This window comes from Nycticebus coucang, chromosome 3 (genome assembly GCF_027406575.1).
Source record: "Nycticebus coucang isolate mNycCou1 chromosome 3, mNycCou1.pri, whole genome shotgun sequence".
Classification (NCBI taxonomy): Eukaryota; Metazoa; Chordata; class Mammalia; order Primates; family Lorisidae; genus Nycticebus; species Nycticebus coucang.
This window is the reverse complement of record NC_069782.1, coordinates 28349983-28373687: the sequence shown is the minus strand read 5'-3', so window position 1 is coordinate 28373687 and position 23705 is coordinate 28349983. Positions and strand designations below refer to the sequence as shown.

General features: G+C 40.2%; 1 protein-coding gene across 10 annotated transcripts in view; it reads left to right on the top strand.

Annotated features, from left to right (window-relative positions):
- The window catches only part of MRPL42 (mitochondrial ribosomal protein L42), a 61156-nt gene extending 37933 nt beyond the window's left edge, over window positions 1-23223 (top strand). For 4 of the 10 annotated variants that reach the window (XR_008379080.1, XM_053586630.1, XM_053586633.1 and 1 more), the window contains one exon: window positions 497-715. Coding sequence is in view for 7 of the 10 variants with exons in the window: in XM_053586630.1 (XP_053442605.1) it covers window positions 497-542 (46 nt within the window). In the remaining 3 variants the exon portion in view is untranslated. The other 6 variants (XM_053586629.1, XM_053586636.1, XM_053586635.1 and 3 more) reach the window with 4 other exon arrangements.
- The last annotated feature ends 482 nt before the right edge of the window (window positions 23224-23705 follow it).

The following is a 23705-nucleotide window of genomic DNA, read 5'->3' as shown; positions in this document are numbered from 1 at the left end:
TCCTTAGCTGTACAGAAGCTTTTCAGTTTAATGAAGTCCCATTTGTTTATTTTTGTTGTTGTTGCAATTGCCATGGCGGTCTTCTTCATGAAGTCTTCCCCCAGGCCAATATCTTCCAGTGTTTTTCCTATGCTTTCTTTGAGGATTTTTATTGTTTCATGCCTTAAATTTAAGTCCTTTATCCATCGTGAATCAATTTTTGTGAGTGGGGAAAGGTGTGGGTCCAGTTTCAGTCTTTTACATGTAGACATCCAGTTCTCCCAACACCATTTATTGAATAGGGAGTCTTTCCCCCAAGGTAAGTTCTTGTTTGGTTTATCGAAGATTAGGTGGTTGTAAGATGTTAGTTTCATTTCTTGGTTTTTCAATTCGATTCCAAGTGTCTATGTCTCTGTTTTTGTGCCAGTACCATGCTGTCTTGACCACTATGGCTTTGTAGTACAGACTAAAATCTGGTATGCTGATGCCCCCAGCCAATTATTTTCTTCTTTTCAAGGTATCACACTCGTCGTAAGAAACTGAATCCTCCAAAGGACAGATGATACTGAGGTTTTCCAGGGAATCGAAGAAAAATGTGCCTCAGATGGCATTTGAGAAAATGCAATGTGGTATATTCATTAATATGTTATATAGTAAAATAGTAATAATAAAATGCCTTCTCGTATATCAGAATGTGTCTTTCTTTATATATATTCAGTCTGGATTGACATTCTCACTTAGAGAAACCTATTTTATCTCATTTTCTTTTGCCATATTAAAGTCTTTCATTTGCAGATGGTCCCTAATTTAGGATTTTTTTTGACTCTTTGATGGTGTGAAAGCCATGCATGTTTAGTTGAACATCGATAAATTATATGAGAAACTCAACTCTTCATTATAGGCTTTGTGTTAGAGGACTTTGCCCAACAGTGGGCTAATATAAGTGTTCTGAGCACATTTAAGGTAGGATAGGCTAAACTATGATGTTCAGTAGGCTAGGTATGTTAAATGCATTATTGACTTACAACATTTTCAACTTACGGATTTATTGGTACATATCCCCATTGTAAGTTGAGAAACATCTGTATTTTTATATGTCTAGTATTATTATTAGTATAGTATAAATACTAATAAAAATGCATGGTTCTCCTGAAATTTTTTTTTTTTTTTTTTTGAGACAGAGTCTTAGTGTGTCACCCTCAATAGAGTGCAGTGGCATCACAGATCACAGCTATGTCAGACTCTTGGGCTTAAGCAATTCTCTTGCCCCAGCTTCCTAAGTAGCTGAGAGTACAGGTGCCTGCCACAACACCCGGCTATTTTTTTTTGCTGTTGTTGTAGTTGTCATTGTTGCTTAGCAGGCCCGGGATGGATTCAATCCCACCAGCCCCAGTGTATGTGGCCAGCACCCTAACCACTGAGCTGTGGGTGCCTAGCTCTGAAGGGGATTTTTAAAACCAAACTCGTGAAATCTACCCAGAAAATAAATGTTACAGTATTTTGATTGGCTTCTAGGAAATAATCAGTTAAATTTAATCAGTTTCTGTTATCCACTAGGCCCTTTCTATGCATTATTATTAAATTCTCACAATCTTTGAAGAAGGAGCATTATTCCCATAGAGATAAGACTAAATGACTTGAACCTTACCAAACAAGTGGGAAAGCCAGGATCCAAATTGTGAGGCTCCTAGACTTTTTTTCAGTGCATCACAATGACAAAGGGGTGTTTTGGTTTTTTTTCTCATCCTGGAATGTGCTGTCCCAGAGATTTTTCTAGATAGAATATTATATAATTTGTTTTGGCTTTTTTTTTTTCTGGCTATCTTAAAAATTATGCTAGCTTTAGAGTAGATGCAGACAGCTATAGCTTTGTGATTAAAATGTTAATATCACTAACCTAGTGTTACGTGGATGTTAATAAATTATTCTACTTTGCTTGTCACTGCCAGCTTGATGATCCTTAACATTATTGCTGCCTCTGCAATTTCTATTTTGGAGGTAAAGAATTTTTAAGAAGTTGGAAAGGTGATTACTGTATTTGTAATACGGTATTGGTAAAACTGATGTGAAAAATAATTTCTCATTCAAAGTCTATTCTTTAGTTTTTTGGATTTTTTTTTTTTTTTTTTCAGTTTTTGGCTGGGGCTGGATTTGAACCCACTACCTCCCGCATATGGGGCCAGCGCCATACTCCTTTGAGCTACAGGCACCACCCTTTTAGTTCTTTTAATAAAGAAATTCTAGTTAAAAGTAAGTGGCCAGAAGCATGAGGAATAGTGAATTGGAGAGAGTAAAGGAAACAGTAATGATATCTTTATGTTACCCAAAGAAATATTTTTAAGTACTTGTATAAAATAAAAATAATTAACATTAGGGCGGCGCCTGTGGCTCAGTGAGTAGGGCGCCGGCCCCATATGCCGAGGGTGGCGGGTTCAAACTCAGCCCCGGCCAAACTGCAACAACAAAAAAATAGCCGGGCGTTGTGGCGGGCGCCTGTAGTCCCAGCTACTCGGGAGGCTGAGGCAGGAGAATCGCTTAAGCCCAGGAGTTGGAGGTTGCTGTGAGCTGTGTGAGGCCAGGGCACTCTACTGAGGGCCATAAAGTGAGACTCTGTCTCTACAAAAAAATAAAAAATAAAAATATAATAATAATAATAATTAACATTAGTATAATGCTAATTAATTATAAATTATTTCTAATAAATTATATATAACACTGATATTTATAATTATATTAAATTGTAATATATTAATTATATATAAAATACTATAATTATTAATCATAATTTTAGAAAGTTAATTTTTTTTTTCATTTACTATTTTTGGAAAGATCAAAGAAAAAACAATTCAAGAGAACTTGATAAATCAGAAATATTTACCAGGTATGTTAATCATGGATCCTTGAAAAGTGATCTGTTTTCTTTCAGGTTGATTTACATCCAAAATTTTATGATTTTTTAAAGATACATTATAAATGTGGAAAGAATTAAAATACCAAAATATAATGCCAAAAGTTTTCATTTTTTCTAAGTACAAAAATCTAAGCAGGGATTGTTCAATTCTAAGATGCCCAAATGACATACTTGTATGTCAGTGCTTTAGAGAATTAATTTTGACTTTATTATACTGGAAATATAGATTAACACTGTAGTTCTTAGAATTTTGGTTTTCATAATTGCTGATTTTTAATTTTGCTAAAAAGTACATATTCCATTACCAGCAATCCCTCCTTCTATCCCCTACTCCCATCCTCACCCTAGAGATAGGAACCTATTATTCATCATCACTAACATTTTATGAAAGGCCTGTTTATTTTTTTGTTTTTAGATACATTTTTAACCAACCTCTCAGTGGAGGTTTTTTGTTTTGAAATAGAGTCTTACTTTATTGCCTTGGGTAGAGTATTATGGTGTCATAGCTCACAGCAACCTCAAACTCTTGGGGCTTGAGTAGTCCTCTTTCCTCAGCCTCCTGAGTAGCTGGGACTACAGGCATGTGGCACTACACTCAGCTAGTTTTTCTGTATTTAGTAGAGATGGGGGTCTCACTCTTGCTCAGCCTGGTCTTGAACTCCTGAGCTTGGCCTCCCATAGTGCTAAGATTACAGGCTTGAGCCACTGCACCTGACCCTGCGTGGGTTTTTTTCCAAGTTCTTGGTGTTTGTTATAGAAAAGAATTTCAGGATGTACCAGGTAAACCAAGCAAACAAAAGCTTTATTGAGAGCAAAAGTACACTCAGAAAATAAAATGGGCGTGCTCAAAAGGGAAGGGCTGCACAGAAAGAAAGTGGTCTTAGATCTTTTGTAGTCTTACTAATTGAGGGGAAGAAAATTCAAGGCCAAGGGGTTGGTTTTTATTAAAAATTTGGGTAGTAATTTATAAAAATTGAGTTCCCTCCCATTTTCATACTTTATACGGTGTCTTTGGAACAGTCATGTTGATTTCAAGGGTGGAGAAATTTTAAAACCACAATGTAAATGATACTGTAATCAGCCAGTGTTCATTTAAGGTGGCAGTTCTTGCCTGCAGTTATGAGTCCCTTTTGAGTGTTGTTTTCTTTAACACCTACCCTGAACTTCAAGCTTCTGTATCCAGTCTCATCCCTGTCTTCTAGCCTCTTACTCTAACAGGATGGTTCTTTAGTTTAAGAGATGTAGCTTCCTGAAAAACTCACCCCAGGTTCTTGTTCTCATATTTTCGCTGGTGGAGTGAATTAATATACCCCAAATTGATAAAAAGCATTATTGGTGACACCACCAGAGGGCACTCTCACACAGACCTCTATATGAACTTAACCTTCACCCAAAAGAAGTGACGTTTCAAAGCGCTTAATTAGCATAACATTTGGATGTGCATTAGCCAAGAATGACTAGTAGAATAAATGACAGTAGTAAAATTAAGTGTTGGAATATTCTGAGGTCATTATTCATTCTGTTTATCCATTCATCAAACATACTTTAGTTCCTGTGAGGAGTCATACTTTTTGGTTGGCCAATAATGAAAAGTGGCCCTGTTAAAAACCATAGTGTCAGGGCGGAGCCTGTGGCTCAAGGAGTAGGGCGCCAGCCCTATATGCCAGAGGTGGTGGGTTCAAACCCAGCCCTGGCCAGAACTGCTAAAAAAACCCAAAAAAACCATAGTGTCAAATAAGTGAGGTGAATGCTATTTTAACCAGTTTGATGTAAGCATTCCAAATTGTATATAAAATCAGCACATTGTACCCCATAAATGCAGTAATGTACACAGTTATGATCCAATAAAAAACCATAGTATCTACTGAATTAATACTGCTGAGATACTTTATTTTTCTAAGACATTGTTTTCTAACTATGCATGTAATGCATTATTATCCTTTAATGCATTATTTTTAAAAAGTGGAGACTAAATAGAAAATAAGAATTGCCCTAGCCACAGATATTGTTAACACAGAATTTTGTATATGTTCTTCCTTTGTATTTCTTTACATATATTTCAAAAAATAAAAACAGTATTTATTATGCATGCTATTTCATAATGCTTTTTTCACTTAATATGAACTTTTCTGTATCATTTAAGTACTCTGATTTAATGGATGCATATTATTCTTTTTTTTTTTGCATTATTGTACACAGCTATGATTTAATAAAAAAAAAGTTAAAAAAATAATAATAATAAAGCCCACCCATACCCTTAGAATTTCCAGCCATCTTTTGGATTCACACTTTTTTTTTTTGAGACAGAGTCTTGCTCTGTCACTGGGTCTAGAGTGCAGTGGCCTCATCATTGCTATTTGCAAACTCCAACTCCTGGGTGGAAATGACCTTCTTGCCTCAGTCTCCCAAGTGACTGGGAATACAGGCATATGCCACCAGGATGCATATTATTCTATAATCTGGATTGTCATCATTCAACTCCCTACTGTTAGACATAATCATTGTTTCTGTTCCATGTTGTAAATAATGCTGTTATTAACATCCTACTTCACCATTTCTACATTTTTTTTAGATTAGTTTCATGAGTATAATCAAAAGACATGCATGCTAAAGTATATTTTTAAAATCTGTGGTTTAGATTTATACTTCTACATTGGTATAAGAAACTGTGTTCTCTACATTTGGATTAAAATGTTTTAAAATCTTTATCAATTTAGGCTGGGTGAGGTGGCTCACACCTGTAATCCTAGCACTCTGGGAGGCCAAGGCAGATACATTGCTTGAGCTCATGAGTTCAAGACCACCCTGAGCAAAAGCGAGACCCCCGTCTCTATTAAAAAGAAAAACTGAGGCAAGAGGATAACTTGAGCCCGAGTTGGAGGTTGCTGTGAGCTCTGATGCCATGGCGCTCTATCCAGGGCGACAGCTTGAGACTCTGTCTCAAAAAAAAAAAAAAAACTTTATCAATTTAGTAGGCAAAGAATGGAAAATGTTTTAATTTTGATTAGCCACTAAGTATATTTTCCATTTAAAAGAACATGAAGTAGAAACAAATTTTAGGTCCTAGTTTAAGCCTCTAAGAGGCTTATTACTGCTCCTTAATTTCCTTGGTAGCACTTTATTATGTTTGTTTTACCTGTCCTAAAAAACATCCTTTATATGTCAGCTAAAATTTCACTTTTTTAGAGAAGTAGGTAGTTTCTGTTACTGTATGCAACACTGTATATCTCCTCGTGCCACTTAAAGTCTGTAATTAGTATCTTTTTGTGCTATTTTTGATAAATATTTATCTCCCCTACTGTATTGCAAACTTTATGACTTCCAAGGACCCTGTTTGATTAGGGGTGTCACTGTGTTTACTGTCTAAAATTACCTCACACAGTCATTGCTTCACAAGTATCTAAATATAGTTTCATAGAAGAAATTGCTGTCCCATAGAGGATTTTATTCATATAAATTTAAGGGGTACAGGGGCAATTTTGTTCCATAGATATATTTTATAGTGGTGAAGTCTCGGCTTTTAATGTCACCATCATCCAAGTAATGTACCTTATGCCCTATATTTCACATTAGTGAAAAACTTCATCAAAGATTCTTAGAAATGTTGGGAGATTGTGGCAAACGGTACCTCATTATCACTTATCGAGAGTACAAAAACTTGAAATACCCATGAAGACTAATTTATGGAACAAATAATGCAAATAAATTACTTGTCCTTGCAATCTGTTTGATGTACATGAATGTATACATATATGTACACATACACACATGCATATAGCTAATATGGTCATTCCTTTATTTTAAATGCTAGTTGAATTTTACAGTCATAAGAAGGAATCATTCTTTTTAGCATCATTCCCAATAAGCATAACTAATACTAAACAACAGAAAACTATAAGAAATTGCAATGTCAGTGAATGTGGTTTGAAGTTTTGTGTAAGAATGCAATTAACTGGTTGTACAGTTGCAATACAAGAAAAATTCTCAAGAAAGAAAATTCTGGAATAGTTGCCTAAATTAAGGAGCTTGTCTCAGAATGTAAATCAGTATACTACTACTTTCTTTGAAGAAGTCTTTATTCAAATCATATCAACCGAACCGAATAATGTGTTTAGAGACTTAGTAAAGACAATAATTTATGTAAAAGCTAATGCAATGAATTTGAGATTATTCTCTTTAGTATGTGATAATTTGGAAGACAATCATAAACAACTGTGATTGTGTGTGGTTATGATGGTTATCTAGAGAGATGGTTCTGTTGAGCATATTTGAGCATTTAGTATCACTGCAAGAAGTCAGTTTGGTTCCAACTTTTTAAAGATGTACATTGGCCAGCTAAAGTTACAAATTTGTTTGATACCTTCAGAATTCTTCTTACAAGGCAGGAATGCAGCATGTTTTTCTTTTTCTTTTTTTTTTTTGAGACAGAGCCTCAAGCGGTCGCCCTGGGTAGAGTGCTGTGGCATCACAGCTCACAGCAATCTCCAACTCCTGGGTTCAAGCGATTCTCTTGCCTCCGCCTCCCAAGTAGCTGGGACTACAGGCACCCGCCACAACGCCCGTTTTTTTTTTTTGCAGCCGTCATTGTTTGGTGAGCTTGGGCTGGATTAGAACCTGCTCAGGTGTATGTGGCTGGCGCCTTAGCCACTTGAGCCACAGGCGCCGAGCCGCAGCATGTTTTTCAATGGCAGATAAAATCAAATGGCAAAAGGTAGAAGCTTGGAAAACTACCTTCTACAGGTTGTTATTACATGTTTCATAATTTAACAATTGTCAGTGAAGTTAGTGATTATTTTGACATTGCAGATCTGCAAAAAGTTGTTAGGAGTAGGATAGAATGCCTTAAATTTCATTTTCTATTAAAAATGTATACATAGAGCAAATTCGTAGATCTAGAAACCATTTATTTCATCAAAAGATTATTTAAGTTTAGCTATAAGCTCGTAGGATACATTGTTCTAACTGGCAACTAATGAAGTATTAAAAATGAATTTTGTAAATGTATCAGGACTTGCTTCATTTTGGCTAAAAGTTAAAAGGAATATTCGGAATATGTTTAAATTATTCTAAAAATCCTTTATTCTTATTATCATCCCTTTGTAAATCTGGTTCTGCCTTATGAATAATATTAAAACAAAACATGGAAACAGGTTAGATATGCATCACTCCCTTAGATGTCAATCCATCTCAATGGGATATTTTAGTAAGAAACAGGCTCATGTGTCACATTAAAAACTTTTAAATATTAATATGCATTGTGCTTATTCAAAGTATATAAAATGGTCTGCTCAAGGGAAGCACTAATTCACTCATAATTTCCTCAGTTAAAATTGAAAAATGACAAAAAGTTGAATTATAGGAAATCTCTGTTTTAATCTTAACTGCACGTTTTCAGTGAATAGCTTTTTTTTTTTTTTTTGCAGTTTTTGGCCAGGGCCGGGTTTGAACCCGCCACCTCCAGTAGGTATATGGGGCCACAGCCCCACTCCTTGAGCCACAAGTGCCACCCAGTGAATAGCATTTTTAAATTCTTTTCCTTTTATGTATGTTCTAATTCGGTTTATTGAAATTTAACTTTATGTCCATTAAATAAGATAATAAGAGATTGGGGCTTATATTTTTTATGCTTTCTTCCTACTAATGTAGTTTTATAATACTTTATAAAATTTTGGGCCACAGTGGATTAAAGAACTGTCCGTCACAGATAGTTTGTGGACTCCTGTTTGATAGCATACTTTCTAGAAGGTTATTTAGCTTTGCCTTGAACCCTTTTAGTAACTGAGTTTTCTGTCTTTCCAGGAAGCTAACTCCATTAGTTTTATTAGAAATCATTTCTTACATTCAGTTGAAGTCAGTCTCCTTATGGTTTGTAATCCTTAAACTTGGTTCTGCCCCTGAATCTAAACAAACTAAATTTACTGTCTCTTACATGAGCTCTTTGGATATTTAAAATACTTATCATAGTCCTTATTAAGCCTTTTTTTTTTTTTAATCCACATGGCATGTTTCTAGAATCTTCCCTGTCCTGGTTGCCCTCCTTTGGACACATTCTTTTAATATTGCATTTCTTTAGTATTACCCAGAACTGAACATAATTTTCTTACTCCGGACAAATGTTCTTCTAATGGTGCCAATAATGCATTACACTTTTTAGCAGTCATGTCACCCTGTTGATTTGCATTGAGTCATCATTTCTTAAGAGGGAATCAGAATGTCAAAATAGGCTCCAAATTCAGCTGATTCCTTATGCACCCTTCTTGATTCCTTTTAGGGAGAAAAGAAAAATGTTTCTTTTCATTGCTAACCTCACAGATTTTTAATGTTACTATTTAAATGTTAGCAACACAGCTGGTAATATAATCAAGGAAGATTTTTCGCTGGGGATGATGTATTACTTGGTTCTGGCAGTGGTTCTCAACTTTCCTAATACAGTTCCTCGTGTTGTGGTGAGCCCCAACCATAAAATTATTTTCGTTGCTACTTCATAACTATAATTTTGCTACTGTTATGAATTGTAAGGTAAATATCTGATATGCAGGATGTATTTAGGCGACCCCTGTAAAAGGGTCGATCGACCCCCAAAGGGGTTACAACCCACAGGTTGAGAACCGCTGTCTAGAGTGTATTCCATCGTATACATCTATTGTATTTAAACTGCTGCCAACCGATGGACTTTGAAACTGCTTCCAGATTCCCATTATTATATACAATGTTGCTGGAGCATTCTCATATACCCACCATTTTATGCTTGTTTGATTATTGATCCTCTTAGGATTTATTCCTAGAAGTGAAATTGTGGACTTAAAAAGTAAACACATTTTCTACTTGGATACTGCCAGACTGTCTGCAGAAAAACTGTTCGTGTCCGTGCCCCTGCAATGGTATGTCAGTGTTCTCTGAAGCCTTGACAGAAGTAGGTGAGATGTTGTTTAATCTCTGCAAACCTGCATGGTGAAAAATACTTTATTATCAATTTTATTTGCTATTTTTACTATGAGCATGGTGACTAATTTTATATATCAACTTGGCTAGGCTCTTATACTCAGTTTTGGTCAAACACCAATTTGATGTTTCTGTGATGGTGTTTTTAAGATAAGTGTTCTTTGAGCAAAGCAGGTCATCCTCCCTAATGTGGGTGGACCTCTTCTAATCAATTAAAGGCCTTAAGGAAAAAGACGGAGGTTGCCCCAAGAAGAGGGAATTCTGCCTTTGAACTTAAGCTGCAACATCAACCCTTCCCTGGGTTTTCAGCCTGTTTGCGTACTCTGCCCTGTATGTTTTGGACTTGCCAGGTGTGTGCAAGCAACCCCACCCCCACAGACAGAGAACACAGGTTCTGTTTCTCTGGAGAATTCTGACTAATAAAATTAGTGAGGCCGCCCTCACAGATCGAATGTGACCACCTGTATTCATCTCATCTCTCTTCCTTCCTTTCTCTTTCTCTGTCTCTTTGTTTTCTTGGAGTCATTTTTAGTCCCTTTGCTCATGTCTAATCCAAGTGAACACATATTGGGTACCCTCCAAAGTGAGCGAACAGCTGTGGCCTCCACTCCCTAATTTGCTGGAGTGAGGAGCCTCCCTGACAAGGCACTTGTACCTCAGGTGAGATTATACAAATAATAAGCAAATAAATCTAAGAAATCAAGAATGCTGCTTAGTGAGGGGAACCACTTTATTTGTTTATTTATTTTTGAGACAGAGTCTCAAGCTGTCGCCCTGGGTAGAGGGCTATGGCATCATAGCTCACAGCAATCTCCAACTCTTGGGCTTAAGTGATTCTCTTGCCTAGCCTCCCAAGTAGCTGGGACTACAGGCGCCCACCACAACGCCCGGCTATTCGAACCTGCCAGCCTCGGTGTATGTGGCTGGCCCCCCACCCACTGAGCTACAGGGGCCAGCAGGAATCTCTTTAAAAACCAATTCTTTCTACATTTTCTTTCATGTTGTCCTAAGCATTTTTTTTTGCAGTTTTTGGCCAGGGCTGGATCTGAACCCACCACCTCCGGCATATGGAGCCAGCGCCCTACCCTTTTGAGCCACAGGCGCCACCCTGTCCTAAGCATTTTTAAGATTGGCTCTTGGCCTCACGTTTGAGGTGTTGTAAAATAAATTGATTATTTAGGAGGATGGTTGGAGGATCACTTGAGTCTCAGAGTTTGAAGCCAGCCTAAATAGCAAAACACTATTTCTTTAAAAAAATTTTATTATTATTAGACATTGGCATTTGTTTTCATGTAACAATATAATGAAGACAATTTTCCTATCAGAGCAAATTGCCATATTTTAAAGATTCCTGATTTAAAATTCTTAATTATATTCTATAAAACCAAGATGTTTTAGTATTTCAAATAGTCACAAGAAATTATTATCTTTTTCTTTCTTGAGACAGAGTGTCACTTTGTTGCCCTAAGCAGAGTGCCGTGGTGTCATAGCTCACAGCAACCTCAGACACTTCGCTTGGGCACAAGCGATCCTCTTGCCTTAGCCTCCTAAGTAGCTGGGACTACAGGCGCCCACCAGTACTCCCAGCTATTTTCAGAGACTCGGTCTCGCTCTTGCTCATTTGCTTAACTTGACTCCTGAGCTCAAGCAATCCAACCTCCTCAGCCTCCCAGAGTGCTGGGGTTATAGGCATGAGCCACCACACCCGGCCCCAAGAAATTATTTTTAAAAATGGAATTGTCTAAGCCATTATTAAATAATTTAACCTCTATTATGTATGTAGTTGGTGTAACAGAAGAGTAAATAGAGTTGGTATAAAAATACTACATTTCATTTGGTGTGTCTGTATTGTAATTATTTAGATGGCTAAATAATTGGTTGGTAAAGTTCTTCCTCCTCTGAAAAAAAAGAAAAAACAACAAAAATGAATTGGTTCCTCCTTGGTTATCAGTTAACAGCTAAATGTAGAATTTCCTAGTTGCTACTTCTTTTTTTTCTTTTCCTTGTAGCTAGTGATATCATCACAGCTACCTAGAGGAACAATTTCCTATGGTGATGGAGGTTCTGTGATGTCACTGAGATTGTGAAAGCTGGCAAGGAAATTTGCTAACAGTACATTTTGCTGAAAATTACAAAGCAAAATTAAATTTGAGCTTTCTGGGAAAGGAACTATTTAGTAAAACTAAAAATTTATCTTAATTCATTACACAAGGAAATTCTGTTCTCTATCTACCAGAGAAAGAATGTCCTGCATCCTCAAGGTATGAAACAAACAGGGCTGATGTAAGAGATATTTCTTCTTTGGGAATATTTGTTAACCTAAGTGTCTGTGCAAAAATGGTAACTGTCTCCAGACTGGCTAGGCTGGTGGTTCGATTATTTTTCAAGAAAGCAGAAGTTTCGAAATTTTCCACTTTGTATCTCAGGTCAGATCTCTTGTATGTGTACATGTTCTGGCCCAACCCCCTACTGACCCCAGCATTAGAATGGACACAGGAGACACTCACTTTCTGTGGCTGCTGTAATACATTACCACAAATTGGGTAGCTTAAAACCACAGAAATTTATTCTCTCTCAGTTCTGAAGCCAAAAGTCCCAAATCAAGGTGTCCATCAAGCACAGTGGTCACACCTGTAATCCTAGTACTCTGGGAGGCAGAGGCAGGTGGATTGCCTGAGCTCAAGAGTTCGAGACCAGCCTGAGTCTAGAGCAAGACCCCATCTCTAAAAATAGCCAGGCATTGTGGCAGGCACCTGTAGTCCCAGCTACTTGGGAGACTGAGGCAAGAAAATCGCTTAAGCCCGAGAGTTTGAGGTTGCTGTGACCTGTGATGCCATGGCACTCTACCCAGAGCGACATAGTAAGACTCTATTTCAAAAAAAAAAAAAAAATAGCCAGGCATTGTGGCAGGTGCCTGTAGTCCCAGCTACTCAGCAGGTGGAGGCAAGAGGATTGCTTAAGATCAAGAGTTTGAGGTTGCTGCGAGCTATGACGCCAGGGCACTTTACTGAGGGTGACAAAGTGATATTCTGCCTCAAAAAAACAAAAGCAAAACAAAACAAGAAAACACAAAATCAAGGTGTCTGCAGGCCTGGTTTCTTCTGCAGGTTCTGAGGGAGCATCTGCTCCGTGGCACTGTCTTCCGGTGGCTGCCTGCAGTCCTTGGTGTGCCCTGGCCTGTACCTGCGTCACTCTGACGTCACCTCCACTGCCGCTGTGGCTCTTCTTCCTTCTCTTTGCTTTCCTTATTGGGACATTGGTCATTGAACTTAGGGCTCATCCTAAGGCAGGATGATCTCACCTTGAGAAGATTCTTAAACTGCTCATCCGCAAAGATTCTTTTCCCAAATTAGGTTACATTCCCAGGTTCCAGATAGAGGACATGGACATATTTTGGGGGGCCAGAATTCAATCTACTACAGAGGATGAGGGTTTATGATGGTCTTGTCTCTCCTCCCCCAGAAGTGACAGGAGGTGGGGGGAGGCTAATTCTTCCAAGTGGTGGCACATCGAATCTTCATTACAATGGGCTGAATTGTGTACCCTCCTCCATCTCTCCCAAAGTCCATAAGTTGAAGTTCTAACCCCCTGAGGAACCCTAGTACCTCAGAATATAACTGTATTTGGAGATAGGGTATTTAAAGAGGGGATTAACATTAAACAAGTTCCTGGAGTGTGCCCTAACGTGATCTAACTGGTATCTTTTTATATGGAGAGATTGGGTCACCAGAGAAGACAGCTACCTACAAGCCAGGGAGAGAGGTCTCAGAAGAAATTGACCCTGCTGACAGCTATTCTCAGAATTTTAGCCTCTTTAGGACTAACACAAAGTAGTCTGTACCCGAATCCTCTGGAGGGCTTGTTAGAACACAGATTGTGTAAATGACCTAGTACGTGGTACTTTGTTATGGCAGCCCTGGGAACCTAATGCAATTACTAAGAACCCATTCTCTGCATTCCACAAGGTAGAGGCACAGGCTGGCAGGGGGTCGGCACCCAGTCTGAAGAGAATTTCCATTTTTGTACAGATTATGAGCCCACCTGCAAAGTAGCACTGTCCATCTTTTACTAATATCTCAAGAACAAAGTTTGTTATCCTAAGGAGTTGAGTGTAAACAAGATTTCATTATGTCCCCAAAGTAAAAAGCTATAGTTAAAAGTGATTTTTAAAAGTACAATGATGATGGCAGTGCCTATGGCTCAGTGAGTAGGGCGCTGGCCCCATATACCGAGGGTGGCAGGTTCAAACTTAGCCCAGGCCAAACTGCAACAAGAAAATAGCCGGACGTTGTGGCAGGCACCTGTAGTCCCAGCTACTCGGGAGGCTGAGGCAAGAGAATCACCTAAGCCCAAGAGCTGGAGGTTGCTGTGAGCTGTGATGCCACAGCACTCTACCAATGGCAACAAAGTGAGACTCTGTCTCTACAAAATAAAAAAAAAGTACAATGATGAAGATGATAGAAACTGAGGAAGCATCCAGTGAGACTACAAGACTCAACTTGGTCTGAGGGATCAAGGACTACCTCTTACAAGAAATAACATTTGAGGTGGAACTGAAGGATGAATGGAGGTTAATCAAGGGTAAATGAGGAAGAATGTGCCAAGCAGGGAAAAGTAAATTAAAAGTTCAGAGCATGGCTTGGCACCCGTAGCTCAGTGGTTAGGGCACCGGGGCTGGTGGGTTCGAACCTGGCCAGAGTCTGCTAAACAGCAATGACAACAATAACAGAAAAACAGACGGGCATAGTGGTGGGCTCCTGTAGTCCCAGTTACCTGGGAGGCTGAGGCAAGAGAATTGCTTAAGTCCAAGAGTTTGAGGTTGCTGTGAGCTATGATGCCACAGCACTCTACCCAGGGCAACAAAGTGAAACTTTTTTTTTTTTCAAAAAAACAAAAAGTCTAGAGCAGGAAAATATTCAAGCTAGCTGGAGGCAGACTGGTCTCTTCTGTGGGAGGACAATGAGAAGACAGCAGAGGGTAAGGAGCAGAGATGCCACATGTTCTTCCTTTTGGAAAGATAACTCAGACTGCGGAGCAGAGCACAGGTTAGACAGGTCAGAACCAGAGCTGGGAGAGGAGCTATCCCAGGGGTCCAGGGGAAGGGGGACGGTGGACAGGGTTAGCGTGATTGAGGTGCCAATGGAAAGAAATGAAAGAATTAGATGTCCAGGAGGATGAAAAAAACTAGCCCTTCTCATTAGCTCACTCTAGGAGGGCTGAGGAAGAGGAAGGAGTCAAGAATGACTTGGGTAACTTGAAGAGTGATGAAATCATTTACTTCGAAGGAAGTTGGGAATGCTTGTGGGGGAAGGGACTGCATTCATCAGAACTTCCATGTCATAAGTGACAGCAACTGAATTCAGATAAACACTGATGGGAAGAAGCAGAGCTAGTTCACCCTCTTCTTTTTCTGTTTTAGTGCCCCTTCTCTTGGCATGTTGGCCTCATTCCTTTCTATGGCAGACTTATTTCCTCCACGAAATGGAGAGGAGCGTATTGTTGTAACTTCGCGTTTCCTTGTCCCAGCTCAGTGACTCTAGGAGAAAGGGCTTCCTTCCTCCAGCATCCATATTCTGATTTTCGTTGTACAAAGTTTGTCCCAACCCAATCTATTTTAGCATTTCTTAAATTAGGAGCATCTTTTTAGTAGATGGTATCTACCTTTTTTTTTTTAATTTTTTTATTAAATCATAACTGTATACAATGATATGATTATGGGGCATCATACACTCACTTCATAAACCATTTGACACATTTTTTTGATGTTTTAATTGGCAGTATTATTTCATAGTGATGCATAAAATTATAGTGCTTCTTACCATCAGTGGAATTTTAGATGTAATTAAATACCATATAAAATCCTGGAGAAGGATTCTGATTGGTCTGATGTGGTCATCAAGTGTCCCTGGGCCAATCATAGGACCCAAAAGATAGGGTAATATGATTATCATTAGTGAGATTCAGGCTCAACCATGTGGCCAGTGGGGTAGGATGTTACAGCTGGAAATTCTATCTACCCCCAAATAAGAGCAATACTATAGGGAAAACATGGAGCTGGTCAGGTCCATATGCCCAATGAAGAGGGCTTGAGAAAAATGGTGAGTCTGGCCAGGCACAGTGGCTCACACCCATAATCCTAGTACTATGGAAGGCTGAGATGGGCAAATTGCTTGAGCTCAAGAGTTCAATACCAGCCTGAGCAGAGCAAGACCCCGTCTCTACTAAAAATAGAAAAAAAAAAAAAAACGAACAGGGCATTGTGGTGGGGGCACAGCTTCTCAAGAGGCTGAGGCAAGGGGATAACTTCAGCCCAAGAGTTTGAGATTGCTGTGAGCTATGATGATGCTTGCTGCAACCAAAAAGCCAGGTTTGGGGTGGGGGTTTAGCTAAGAGCATACATTTCTTTTCTTTTCTTTTTTGTTTTCTTTTATAATACCTATGAATGTAGCTTAAATCATCTATAAAGCAAGCAAATAAGAAGAAGGACTAGTTTCTGGCCAGGGCATGAGCCTTGCTGCTTGAGTATGAAATACACCTGTTTGGATTTTTCAAGCACATCAGCAATTTGACATCTTTACCCTCCTCTGAGCAATGCAGGAATAAGTGAACCTTCCAAGACCCTGGTGTTTGGCTGAAGCTGTCACAAAGTAGCATTTCCCAGAGGCCCCAGGAAATGTTAACCAGAAAGTCTGTCTGCTGTTTGATTCGGTCTTTATGGTCGAAAACCTTTCTAAAATAGATCTTTTTGCTACTTTGGAGTTTAGAATAATATCTAAAAGAGCAAAGTTTATGAAAGATTTATTATCTTTGCAAATCAGAGTGGGCTTAACGTTAGCTCTCTAATAATATCACACTTACTCACTTGCATCCTGATTTGCTTTCTTGAGAGAAAGAGATTAGGATGGTTGGTGTTCCTGATGGCTGCTGGGATTTTCATGTGGCCCCTGACGTACGTTATCTGTGGCACATGTGGGTATGAGTGCCTGGATGTCCTGTTTTAAGGGCTGATACATGAATGTCATCTGCTGGGTGGGCAGATACAGAAAGTGTGGCCCAATGTAAATTCCTAAAGAGAAGGCTGGTTGGTTCAGTGTTTTATCCAGTGAAAAATAAAAATGCAGGGCTCTTTGTTTAAAAATTAAGAACTTCAAGATGGCAGCAGCAGAGTATTAAGCCTAACATGGGGCCCCTCTGAGTGTGGAAACCTCTGCTTCTGCACAAGCCATCCCTGCAGGTAGGAGATAAAATGAAATTTTACCAGTCCTGGTAATTTTCTGGAATAGGTTTAAAAATTATTTTTTTCAGAAATCCTTGAAATAACCTTTTTATGTAGTTATCTCTTCCCTCCCCAGGCCAAAGAAGCCAACATTGAAATGTAGGGTGTCAGGTGGATGTCTGTGATAGGAGTGAGTTACCCCAATTCTCTTCCTCTTTGGAATGAACCTCTTTGCCATGTTGCTTCATAGTGCCTCCTACTGGAGAGATAAATGTATATTTCCTCATCCACTTGGTCCTAAGACTTTCTTTGGACAATGAAATGTTAGTAGACATGAGCAGAGACTTTAAATATGCTTATGCATTTTGAATTATCTGCCCATGTTTCTGTCCTTCACCATGAAAAGAACCGTCCTGGGTTGATGGTGGTCCAAGGAAAATGAGAGAAATATGGAGTGGACTGATCTGAATCTGTAGCCCAAAGAAGAGCTGCCCCAGCTGACCCTTAGACCTGTGATGACAGCAAAGAAACACTTTGGTAAGCCATTGAGGTTGGGATTCATTTGTTACACAGCATTTACATAACAGAAACCTGACTAAGAAGGTGTCCTGCAGGTGCGTCCTAGTAAACAGATACTGTGTTCTTTAAACTCTGAGAATGCTGAAAAAGAATGACAAAAGAGACTAGGAAAAGAGTCAAAATTAATGCTGAATATTGGTGTACAATCTAGATGCTCAAATCAAGTCAACAAGTGCTAAACCAACTCAGTGCCAAGCACTTTATGAGCTTTTTTTTTCTTTGCTTTTCTTTTTTTTGAGACTGAGTCTCACTTTGTCGCTCTAGTAGAGTACCATGGCATCATAGGTCACAGCAACCTTGAACTCAAGTAATTCTCTTGCTTCAGCCTCCTAAGTAGCTTGGACTACAGGCTCCTGCCACAATGTCTAGCTATTTTTAGAGACGGGGTGCTCAGGCTAGTCTCAAACCTGTAAGCTCAGGCAATCCACCCACCTTGGCCTCCCTGAGTGCTAGGTTACAGATATGAGCCACCGTGCCTGGCCTTTTTTTTTTGTTTGTTTGTTTGAGACAGAGTCTTAACTCTGCTGTCCAGGCTAGAGTGCCATGGTGTTAGCCTAGCTCACAGCACCCTCAAACTCCTAGATTCCAGTGATCCTCCTGCCTCAACCTCCTGAAAAGCTGGGACTGTAAGTACCCTCCATGACACTGGCTAATTTTTCTATTTTTTTCTTTTCTTTCTTTCTTTCTTTTTTTTTTTTTTTTTTTGTAGAGACAGAGTCTCACTTTGTCATCACCCTCAGTAGAGTACCGTGGCATCACAACTCACAGCAACCTCCAGCTCTTGGGCTTAGGCCATTCTCTTGCCTCAGCCTCCTCCACAATGCCCTGCTATTTTTTGTTGCAGTTTGGCTGGGGTCAGATTTGAACCTGCCACTCTCGGTATGTGGGGTTGGCGCCCTACTCTCTGAGCCACAGGCACTGCCCTTTTTTCTTTTCTTTTTTTTTTTTTTGAGACAGAGTCTCACTCTATAGCCCCTGGCGTCATAGCTCACAGCAACCTCAGACTCTTGGGCTCAAGTAATTCTCTTGCCTCAGCTTCCCAAGTAGCTGGAACTACACCTGGCTATTTATTTATTTATTTAGAGATGGGGGAGGGGGATCTCACTCTAGCTTAGTCTGGTCTCTGAGCTCAGACAATCTGCCCACTTCAGCCATCCAGAGTGCTGGGATTATAGGTGTGAGCCCAGCCTTAATTTTTCTATTTATTGTAAATAGAGTCTTGCTTTTGGTCAGGCTGGTCTTGAACCCCCCAGCTCAAGAGATCCTCCTGCCTCAACCTCCCAGAGTTCTAGGATTATAAGCGTGATCCACTGCACCTGGCCTACATGTCTATCTTGAACTTGATTTGACTTTGGCCCACTTTTCCTTCTGCCTTAATGACCAACTCAGATATTTGTTTCTTTGCTCTCAGCTTCACTCTGTCTTGAGTTTAATGGCCCACTGGATGATGTTCCCAGCTCTCAGCAGCGGAAGTTTCAGTCCCCCTTCACCACACCTAGCATGACGTTTTTGAGGAAGTGACTCAAGAACCCACTTGTTTGCATAACCCAGGGAACTCCCTCCAGGATGCAGCTGTCATTCCCAGCCTCAGAACTGGGCCCACAGAAGGCTTTGAGTTATGAAAGCCATAGAGGCATATGGAAAGGGTTTGCAAAAAGGGAATCAGATTATGGTCAAGTGTCAGCTAGGATGTGAGACTCTGCCTTCCTAGAGTCACCAGCCTCAGAACTGGGCCCACAGAAGGCTTTGAGTTATGAAAGCCATAGAGGCATATGGAAAGGGTTTGCAAAAAGGGAATCAGATTATGGTCAAGTGTCAGCTAGGATGTGAGACTCTGCCTTCCTAGAGTCATCTGGATGTCATGACTGCCTCTTAGCCAGGCTTCTTGGCAACTGTGTGGGTTCCTGAGGCCATTCCCATAGCACGTATGTATTAAAACATGGCAATAATCCAGACATTTGTCATCCCCAATCCATGTCATTACATTATGAACAGGTGTCTTTGACAATGCTGTCCTGTAGCCCTCAAAGAGATTTTATTTATTTAGAAAGTTTGTATTCATACAGAGTTTGAATAGAATGTAGTTGAGACTAGAAAAAAAATCTTTTATTATCATTACAGAATATGTAAACTTTGGGCAGCGCCTATGGCTCAAAGGAATAGGGTGCTAGCCCCATATGCCGGAGGAGGCGAGTTCAAACCCAGCCCCGGCCAAAAACTGCAAACAAACAAACAAACAACAACAACAAAAACCGAATATGTAAACATCTAGTCGGATTCTAATTGCCTTGCAGACCCTAAACTTACCAAGAGAGCTTTTTTTAGACATCATTAAAGGCTTCTTATTTTAGGTGTCTTTGTGTTTTAGAGACTGCAGGTGCCCCCTGGTATCTCCCTGAAGAAGTGGCAAGAGCAAGAGGCCTCAATTTTAGGAAAGTTTGTACCATGTTTGGCCAAAGTGGGACATAGCAGCTACTGGCTTGGTAGCTCTGGCAGCAAGGAGCATAGTCACAAGATTTAATAGCCAGTAGAGAAAGAGCTCTGACCTCTGACCAATCAGTGGGAGGCCCCACACCAGACTGAGCAGAAGGGCTGTGATCAGCCAGGCTCACAGAAGAGAAGCGCCTCTTTCCCAAACATTCCATTCAACATCCCAAGCTCATCCTTGGGGCTGTTGAGTTGGGCTGATCCAGAATATATGGTCCAAGAGTAGATGGTATTAACCAGAAGGGGGAAGTTCCCTGCAGTAGGCAGAATAATGTCCCAAAGTTCACCCCAAAGAGATATACATGACAATCCCTGGCACCTATTTTACATAGTAAAGGAGAATTAAGGCCGCCAATCAGTTGACCTTAAAATGGGGAGATTATTCTGATTATCCAGGTAGGCATAATGTAATCCCAAAGGTCTTTAAGAGGGAGGAGGGGGGCAAAAGAGGGCCGGGTCAGAGAGAAGGCAGCAGGAGAAAGGCTTGGTCTGGTGCTGCTGGCTTTGAAGATGGAGGAAGGGGCTGAGGGATGTGGGGAGCTTCTAGAGACTGGAAAAGGCAAGGAAACAGATTCTCCCCCAGGGCTCCCAGAAGGAGCACAGCCCGGCTGACACCTTGATTTTAGCCTGGTGAGACCTATTTGGACTTCTGATCTCTAGAACTACCAGATAAAAAATTTGTGTAGTTTTAAGTCATAAATTAATGGTCATTTGCTATGGCAACAATGAAAATCCAACGCATTCCCCAACAGGAAATTAAGGTGCTCTTAGGAAAACCAGATGGGAGATGTGGGCTGGCAAACAAAGAGACAGAAATAGATGTATTTTGCAGACTGGATCTTTGCAAGATCTCATTTTACAGCTCCCTGGATGTTTTCCTAGGGGAGACAGAACATACTTTCAAAGTGTCATCAATAGCGCTGTGCACCTGTTCTACAAAGCAAAATCTCACAGCACCTGTCGGCAAGAGCAGAAGAGCCTAAATTAAGAGTGTGGCCTCCGCATGGACAGGAAACCTGGTTCCTTCTTTCACCAGCTGAGCAACTCTGGGCAAGTTATTTAAACTCTCTGTGACTCGATAAAATGAGGGTGATGTGGGGATTTCTGATGCCAAAACACATGAAGAACTAAGCAACATTGCTGGCATATGATCCACAGCTAGCTCTACCACTCAGAACTGCTATGCTTGGGCAAGTTACTCAACCTCTTGGAACCCCAGTTTTTCTCATGTGTAAAAATGGCACTGACTTCTTAGTACTGTGATAAGGATTAATAAATGAATACATGCAAAGTATTAGGACAGTGATGATAAATATAAATGTGATCTGTTGGCATTATTCTTATTAGGATGGGGCCACCATCACTTTGGAGGATTCATAACTAAGCCACCACCACCATGGTGATGCATCTCATATGGTCACCAAGACCTTTTAGGTTGGGAAGAACCCCAGTTCCCATACTGTGGGGGTCATTCAGAACAATATCACCTATCTTCTTATCAGGAAATGAAACCATAGCGCTCTGCTGAGATGCATGTGTAATATCTGAAAAGAAAGCCAAGGGGCAAAGTGAGTTCTCAGAAACACACTGTGAGCTGCCTTAAAGGAATGCAGAGAGCGCCTACCTGCTTCTCTGGTTTCTCCACTTTGTAATTCTCTATTTTCTTGTTGCTTTATTGATTTGGTGTTTTTATGCTCTGTAACATAGGGAGAACATTAGGTTAAGGGACCTTGCCATTTTCCTAGTCAGAGCAGTCCTTTCAACAATACCAAGAATTCGCACTTCGGTAGGTAATGAATGACAAGGAATATGACAGCCCATTAGTAAACAAGCGAATTATTTGATGGCAATGGCTGATTTAATCAAAACATTCTGGTTTCCCTCATCTGAACCTGCGCAAGGAATGGACCAATCCAATTGGAAAAAAATATTTGTTTTATCTTTGCCACATTTATTTACTCTTAGGGACTGTTTAACTTGATCTGGCAGAGAAGTCGGAAAGAACAAAAATACTCAAGGCACTAAACTGCCTTCTATGTCTCTGGCAACGGGCAGGAATGTTAGGGGCTTGGGGGTATTTCCACAGGGCCCCTTTCTGAAAGTCCTTTGCCCTCATTTTCATGGCTAGAGAATTGACCTATTCATATGCCAGGTTTGGGAGCCAGAGAGTGCAGAGTGCAAATTAGGGGAAATACATCAGGAATTGAACCCCCTGCTAGCTTTGAATCCCCAAAGTATGAAATATTCTACTAAATTTACTGAAAATTACATGGGTAAGGCATTGTGCTAGATGTTACAGAAAGGCAAAGATAAATTAGATGTGGATTCAATCTCAAGAATCTTCCAGTGGAATAGAGCACATAAAAGGCACGCAAATACCTGTGGGTAGTAGAAAGCTCCAGGTGTGTTGGAGGCTGGTACTCCTGGAGCAGAGCTGGCCATGGGGCTTCTGTACAGGTACTTTCTTGATGGAGGGCTCTCAGAATTAAAGATTTGAGTGCAGCTGAATAAGGCAGGGGAGAAGCTGGGCAAAGAGGAGGCCACAGCCTAAGTGTGAGCTCATTCTGTGCTCTGGAGGACAACTGGTGCCTGTAATATAATAAAAAATATATGTTTGGGCTCAACACCCAGAGTTCAGTGGTTAGAGTGCTGGCCATATGCACCGGGGCTGGCAGGTTGGAACCTAGCCCGGGCCTGCTAAACAACAAAAAAATAGCCAGGCATTGTGGCGGGTGCCTGTAGTCCCAGTTACTTGGGAGGCTGAGGCAAGAGAATCACTTAAGCCCAATAGTTTGAGGTTGCTGTGAGCTGTGATGTCACAGCACTCTACTGAGGGTGATATAGTAAGACTCTGACTCAAAAAAAAAAAAAGTATATGTTTGATCTTTGTCCCCAGTTCCTGGCACAGAGCTCCTGAAACCCTTGGAAATTGCTGTCTTTTGCACACAATTAAGGTGACGCTTGTTGGGAAGAGAGGACCTAGACAGCTTCAGATGGGACTTGGCCACAAGAAGAACAAACCACAAGATGAAAGAGTTAAAAGTTTCACACCTGCTCTGTACCCTAAATGAATCCCCAACAATAAAAAAACAAAAACAAAAAACTTTCAACCCCATTCCTCACTTCCTCTGAGCAGTGGTGACGGGGTGTAGATTAATTACCAGGGGTCACTGATTTAATCAATTGTTTTTACTAGGCTGGATAAGGTGGCTCACATTTGTAATCTTAGCACTTTGGGAGGCCAGGAGTTCAAGAACAGAGTAAGCAAAAGGAAGGCCTTCCTCTCTGTAAAAATATTAAAAAAATTAGCTGGGTGTAGTGGGGCAGGCCTATAGTTCTAGCTACTTGGGAGGCTGAGGCAGGAGGATTAACTAAGCCCAGAGTTGGAGGTTGCAGTGAGCTATGATGACCCCACTGCACTCCAGCCTGAGTAGCAGAGCAGGACACTATCTCCAAAAAAAAAAAAAAAAGTGTCTACTTCCTGGAACTGCCATTAAAAAACTTAAACAATGGGGTTTGAAGAGTTTCTGGATTGGTGAACATGCCCATGTACCAAGACGGTGGCTCGTCCCAGATCCCCAGGTGTGGAGG